At 52.4% G+C, this 6,760-nt stretch overlaps 1 protein-coding gene across 1 annotated transcript in view; it reads left to right on the top strand.

Moving 5' to 3' along the window:
* Nucleotides 1-6,760, top strand: part of CSPG4 (chondroitin sulfate proteoglycan 4) — a 66,727-nt gene that overhangs the window by 40,483 nt on the left and 19,484 nt on the right. Inside the window, exons 6-7 of the mRNA XM_015424775.1 lie at nucleotides 596-4,171; nucleotides 5,982-6,461. Coding sequence (XP_015280261.1) covers nucleotides 596-4,171; nucleotides 5,982-6,461 — 4,056 coding nt within the window. The remainder of the gene's footprint in view (nucleotides 1-595; nucleotides 4,172-5,981; nucleotides 6,462-6,760) is intronic.

Raw genomic sequence — 6,760 nt, 5'->3', positions numbered from 1 at the left:
TTTTACTACATTTCCACCACATATGGTAGAAGGTCCCTATATTCGATTTGCACTTCCAACATAAGTTGGGCTGCCCGGAATAACATTTTGCTATTTTATCCGGGGACCAGTACCATCTGTGGAACATTTTATATACATTTTCCTTGTAAGAAATGGCTTTCATATATTTAATAGTTTTCCAAAATTTTGAGCATTGCTCCCATTCTATATTCTCTCCTACATCTTTCATCCAGGTTAACATCACAGTTTTAATTGTTTCATCTTGTTCAATGGAGGTCCACCAGCAGGTTGGCTTGATCCATCATGTCTTCTCTTATGTCCCCCTCCCTCTCTCTCTCTCTCTCTCTCTCTCTCTCTCTCTCTCTCTCTCTCTCTCTCTCTGTTTGGCCCACCTCACAGGACTGCTGTGAGTACAAGAATGGAGGAGGGGAGAACCACATATGTGGCCCTGAGCAACTTGTAGGAAGGACATGATAAAAAGAAAAATCTGATCATTAAAAGGAAGTGCATAGAACTTCAGAATCGATCACATGTGTTGCTTCTCCGTTATCGTTCTCCCACTCATTAACCTCTTGGGTTTGTTTGTTTGTTGCAGGCGAGACTAGACTTAGGTTCTGAGGAACTGACGGTCAAGTCCCCAGCGGGGCCGCAGCTCAATAACCTCGTGATCCACGACGCCGATCTGCTGGTGGCCGACGGGCGGATGTCCTTGACTGTGGACGGCCTCTTCAATGCCTCCGTGGCGCTCCCGGCTCCTCCGAATCAACTGGACATCGATTACGGCCTCTACGTGGGAGGGACGGGGAGTCTGGAGCTGCCGTACCTCACCGGAGCGAGTCTGCCCTTTAGGGGCTGCCTCCACGCCGTGACGTTCAACGACCACGATGTCCTCTCCGCCCTGGCGTCCCGCTCCGGTGCCAGGAGAGTCCATGGCGTCCGAGAGGGGTGCAGCGAGGAATTCTCCGCTGGGCCTGATGACCCCTTGGGCTTTTTGGGGCCAGATTCTTATATTGCATTCCCCAGTTGGAGCGCAAGAGCGGAAGGAACCATTGAGTTTGTGGTCACCACCAGCGTGAAGCAGGCGCCCCTGATTTACCAGTCGGGGCTGCAGAACGACTTCTTCTACCTGGAGATCTTCGATGGGCGCCTGAGGGGCGTGGTGGAGAAAGGGAACGGGCCCGTCGTGCTGCACAACAACATCTACCTCAGCAACGAGCAGGAGCACTACGTCAAGGTCCACATGGACGTCCGCCGGTTCGAGATCCTCGTGGACTACTACGCCTCGCAGACCTCCAACAAGGGGATCCACAACTACCTCGACCTCCAAGGGCCGCTCTTTGTCGGCGGCCTGAGCGAGAAGGCCGCCAGCCGGTTGAGGGAGCGCCGACTGGCTTTTGCCTCAGGGAACGGCTTCTCCAACAGCTCCTTCGTGGGGTGCATGGAGGATCTGAGGGTAAACCTGGAGAAGAGAAGCCTCCGCGACGCTCTCGTCACCCAGGACATGACAGCCGGCTGCGGGATGCTGGAGCAATTCGCGGAATACGACGACGCGTACGAGCAGGATGAAGCTCCCAAGAGCCCTCCTCCGGATTATTGGCAGGGTCCGATTGTGGAACCCTGTCACCCAGACCCCAACCTCCCCCCGGTCTTTGCTAACTTCACCAAACTTTTGCATGTCAGCCCGTTGGTCATTGCCGAAGGGGGCACTGCTTTCCTGGAGTGGCGGCACACCCAGCCGACCATCGATCTCAGCAGCGCTAATATCAGGCAGTCTCAGGTTCTCCTCAAAGTCACCTCAGATCCACGCCATGGCCAGCTGGAGCTGGACGTCTTCAGCGCCAGGAACAGAAGGAAGTTTACTCTGTTGGACATCGTGAACCGGAAAGTCAAGTATGTCCACGATGGCTCCGAAGGGCCCATGGACCAGGTGTTGCTGGAGGTGACGGTCACCTCCAGGAGAGGGGTTCCGGAGTGCTTGTGGCAGGGCCAGATATATCTGCTTCCCATAAAGATCAACCCAGTCAACGATGCCCCTGAAGTCGTCTTTCCGCACGGAGACCTCATGGTCATTCTGGAGCACACGCGCAAGGTCCTCGGCCCAGACATCATCCAAGCCCTCGATGACGACACCCCTTGTGATAGCTTGCGGTTCCAGCTGCTTGGTGGGAAGAGAATGGAAGAAGGTTACGTGGAGTACGACTTCAGTCCTGGAGTCCCGATTGAGGAGTTCTCCTGCAGGGATTTGGAAGCGGGCCACGTGGTGTACGTCCACCAAAATGGGCCTACGTCGCCGCTCATTTTCCAGGTCAACGACGGCATGGTCATGAGTCCGGTAGCTACCTTGAGGGTGGTGGCCATGGAGCCTGACATCCAGGTACGCAACAACACGGGCCTCGTTGTCTCACAAGGGGGGGTCGTTCCGATCACTACAGCCAACCTCTCTGTAGAAACCAATGCAGTCCAACAAAAAGTGCCCATCCTGTATCAGCTGACCGCACCCCTCCAGTATGGCGAGATCCAAAAGCAAGGGGTCGTGGGTGGGGAATGGAAGGCCGTTGAGTCGTTCCACCAGCAAGAGGTCGAGCAAGGGCGCGTCCAGTATTTCAGCACAGATGCCGAGCTCCTCGCAGAAGACGTGATTGAGAAGGTCCGTTTTGTGGTCCAAGTAGGCCAGAAGACCCTGAGGAACAACACGTTCCTCATCAGGATCAAGAGGGCCACCATCAGGATGAAGACGATGGTCCCGCTCCAGATGAGGAATGAGAGGCAGAGGAACATCACTGCCGCTGAACTGGGGGCGGTTCTAGAGGAGGCGGGTTCCGGCCCGGTGTTTTTCCACTACCTGATCGTTCAACCACCCAAAAAGGGGAACCTCGAACTCCAGGGCAGTAGGCTGACCGAGGGCTTTGGTTTTACACAAGAGGATCTGCAAAGCCATCGCCTTAGCTACGCCGCGACCATCCGAGACTCGAAGGAGAGCGAAGACTTCTTCCAGTTCCGTGTCATGGCAGAGGAGCACTACTCGCCCGTATACACTTACACGATACATGTCGGGGGAGATCCAGACGCCCCTACACTGACCAATGTCCTTTTGTCCGTTTTAGAGGGAGGGCAAGCCGTAATTTCCAAGGACCATTTGTTTGTCAAGACCGTGAACAGTATGGACTATATGTACGAGGTGATAGAGGGTCCGACACACGGGAAGCTGATCTGGAGAACCTCAGGGAACTGGCCCTCCAGCCAGGAGTCGGTGACCAAGTTCACCAACGAAGACATCCTCCGAGGCCGTCTTGTGTACCAGCATGATGACTCCGAGACCCTGGAGGACGACATCCCCTTTGTGGCCATCAGACAAGACGAGGGGAGCTTGGATTCGGATGCCGAGGAAGTGAGGGGTGTCTTCAGGGTCTCCATTCAGCCCGTGAATGACCACACGCCAGTCCAGGTGGTGAACAAGGTCTTCAACGTGGTGCGTCACGGGCAGCGCTTGCTGACCACCGATGACATCGCCTTTGTTGACAAGGACTCGGGCTTCTCGGACACGCAACTGGTGTTGGTGAGGAAGGACATTCTCTTCGGCAGCATAATCGCCGTGGACAACAGAAGCCTCCAGGTGTACCGTTTCACTCAGGACGACCTGAGGAAGAAGAAGATCCTCTTTGTCCATTCAGGGGCTGACCGAGGCTGGATCCAGTTCCAGGTCTCCGATGGCCTCCACCAGACCGCCACGCTTCTGGAAGTGCAGGCCTCTGACCCGTATCTCAAAATCGAGAACCACACCGGCTTAGTCGTCCGCCAAGGTGGCCAAAGGACCATTGACTCTTCCGTCCTCAGCTTGGAAACCAACATGGACATCAGGAACGACGAAGACATCCTCTTTCGCATTGTAGCCCCGCCCCAATGGGGAGTGGTCCTTCGTGGGGGTCAGGAGGTGTCATTCTTCACTCAGAAAGACCTGCTGTCGGGAGAAGTGGTTTACCAGCACAATGGGAGCAAAAACTCCCAGGATAGGATCCATTTCTCTGTGGAAGTAAATCAGGTGGTCGTGGAAGGTACACTGAATGTCGCAGTATCCCTGGAGTCCCAGACTAGCCCGCTCAACTTCGTTCATCACGAGAGGATCCACATCCCCCAAGGAGAAGCAGTGGAGATCAAGAACGACTATCTGCTGGTAAGTTCCCTTTCCCTAAAAATGTTTGTACTCGCTCCTGATCTCTCTAGCTGAAAATCCACTCCAGGTGCAATATTTGGCAAACAGCCATGACTAAGAACATGTAGGGCGTCATCCAGCCCACCTTTGAAAACTTATTCGATTCAGCTCGATTCGAGTCCAGTGGCCCCTCAGAGACCAAAAAAGATTTTCAGGGTGTCAGCTTTCGACAGTCAAAACTCCTTTGACTCTTGAAAGATTATACCCTTCAAATCTTGTTGGTATCTAAGATGCTACCCTGACCTGGATAGCCCAGGCTAGGCCGATCTTGTTAGATCTTGGAAACTAAGCAGGGTCGGCCCTGCCTAGTATTTGGATGGGAGACCTCCAAGGAATACCAGGGGCATGACACAGAGGCAGGCAATGGCAAACCACCTCTGAAACGTCTCTTGCCTTTAAAAAAACAAGTCTAGTCCACCACCTAGTGGGGCATAACACTAAAGGAGCTAGAACTTCTGGCTGCCGGACAATCTTAGGATCTCCTAGCTATACTGCACACACCGCCATTCAATAAGTATTAATTATTATTTTAAGATGCCGCTGAATTCGATGCTACCAGCTCCTCTCCTGGAGACCCGCATAGCTACCCTCTGACACATTCTTTTCAGTGGCAGGGTTTATTTGTTTGTAATCGGCCTTTCTAGCTTAGATCCAAGGCAGATGATGTCATGAAAACGATGCCGTGTGAACAATATGAAACGTACAACCAACAGTGAATAAAACTGGACCAATGTTAGAGAACAGAACGCACTAAGAACAGTATAATACATACAATGCAAATTAGGTCAATGCATACAAACCATGCATCAGGGCTGGATTTCAAAGTTGTGCAGTGAATAAAACTGGACCAACATTAGAGAACAGAACGCACTAAGAACAGTATAATACATACAATGCAAATGAGGTCAATGCATACAAACCATGGGATTGCAGAATGATTCAGATAATATGGCACAACAATGCATACTCTTTGCATATGTGTTCCAAGAGGTCCCTTTCTTTGCGGCTTAAAAATGCTGAACTCGAGCTGCGTCTCATTACTGTTACACCCACAAAAGTATCTCGGCATTGGCAAAGCATCGAGGCCTAGACTCCTTGCAGCCTAACAGTAGCAATATTTAAAGGACAGAGGAAAGAGAAACAGAAAAGGAAGAGGGGGGAAATTAGGAGACTGTCTAGTTGGCCTGATCCAACCTGGCTTCTCTGATGTTCTTACGTTCTTAATTAACCTTCCAGAGCCAGTTTGGTGTAGTGGTTAAATGCACAGACTCTAATCTGGGAGAAGCGGGTTTGATTCCCCACTCCTCCACTTGCAGCTGCTGGTGTGACCTTGGGTCAGTTACAAGTTCTCTCAGCCCCACTTACCTCACAGGGTGTTTGTTGTGGGGAGGGGAAGGGAAAGGAGTCTGTGAGCCGCTCTGAGACTCCTTTGGGTAGTGAAGGGCAGGGTATAAATCCAATCTCTTCTTCTTCTTCTTTTACCTCACAGGGTGTCTGTTGTGGGGAGGGGAAGGGAAAGGAGTTTGTCAGCCGCTCTGAGACTCTTTTGGGTAGTGAAGGGCAGGGTATAAAGCCAATCTCTTCTTCTTCTTCTTTTACCTCACCGGGTGTCTGTTGTGGGGAGGGGAAGGGAGAGGAGTCTGTAAGCCGCTCTGAGACTCCGAGTGAAGGGCGGGGTATGAATCCAATCCCTTCTTCTTCTTAATGCACCTTCCTCTCGCCAACATGCCGTTCATGAAGCATTTCCTCGTCTTCGATTCCCACCCTGCAGGTCCAACATGAGGACATCCCTCCCCAGGAGATAGTTTACACGGTCACCGTCCCTCCCCTCTCAGGGTTCCTCGTGGCCCTGTCTGAGGGCCCAACCTCAGAAGAACCCCCGAATCTGGATCCCATCCAGTCCTTCACCCAAGAAGACATCGACGAGGGCAAAGTCCTGTACCTCCACTCCAACCCAGAGATCCAGAGCGACCAGTTCACCGTGGACATCACGGCTAACGGGGCAGACACCCTGGAGGGGGTCGTGGTGTCTCTGGAGATCCTCCCAATCTCGATTCCTCTGGAGGTCCACAACGTCACCGTCGTGGAAGGGGGCGCCAAGGCCATCTCCATGGAGGTCCTCAACATCCCCAGCACGTACTTCTCCGCTCTCAATGTCGAGTTTGTGGTTCTTCAAGGTCCCGAGCATGGAACTCTCCAGAATACGGAGAGACCCGAAGAGGTCAACCTGCGAGGGTTCTCCTGGTTCGAGGTAGGAAGGCCGGCGCTTCCAAATTTATTTATTTGGATTTCTATCCCGCCCTCCCCGCAGCCTCAGGGTGGCAAACAGGGGCATAACGCCGGATAATAACAATAAAACAGTAAAATTCTGACTAAAATTACAAAATAAGCCATTTAATAATTAACAAAAGTTCTTAAAACACTTTCCGGTGCTCTCTACTCATATCCAAATTCTTACCATCAAGATGGTGTTCTCCATGATATAGTTGCGTAGCCGTACCCCCCCCTGTTGTCACTAGGCATGTCCCACTCCCTCCGATGGAGCCCGCT

The sequence above is a fragment of the Gekko japonicus genome, unplaced genomic scaffold (assembly GCF_001447785.1).
Source record: "Gekko japonicus isolate JY-2015 unplaced genomic scaffold, Gekko_japonicus_V1.1 scaffold892, whole genome shotgun sequence".
In the NCBI taxonomy this organism is placed as follows: Eukaryota; Metazoa; Chordata; class Lepidosauria; order Squamata; family Gekkonidae; genus Gekko; species Gekko japonicus.
Note: the sequence above shows the minus strand (reverse complement) of the source record. Positions and strands in the feature narration are given on the sequence as shown.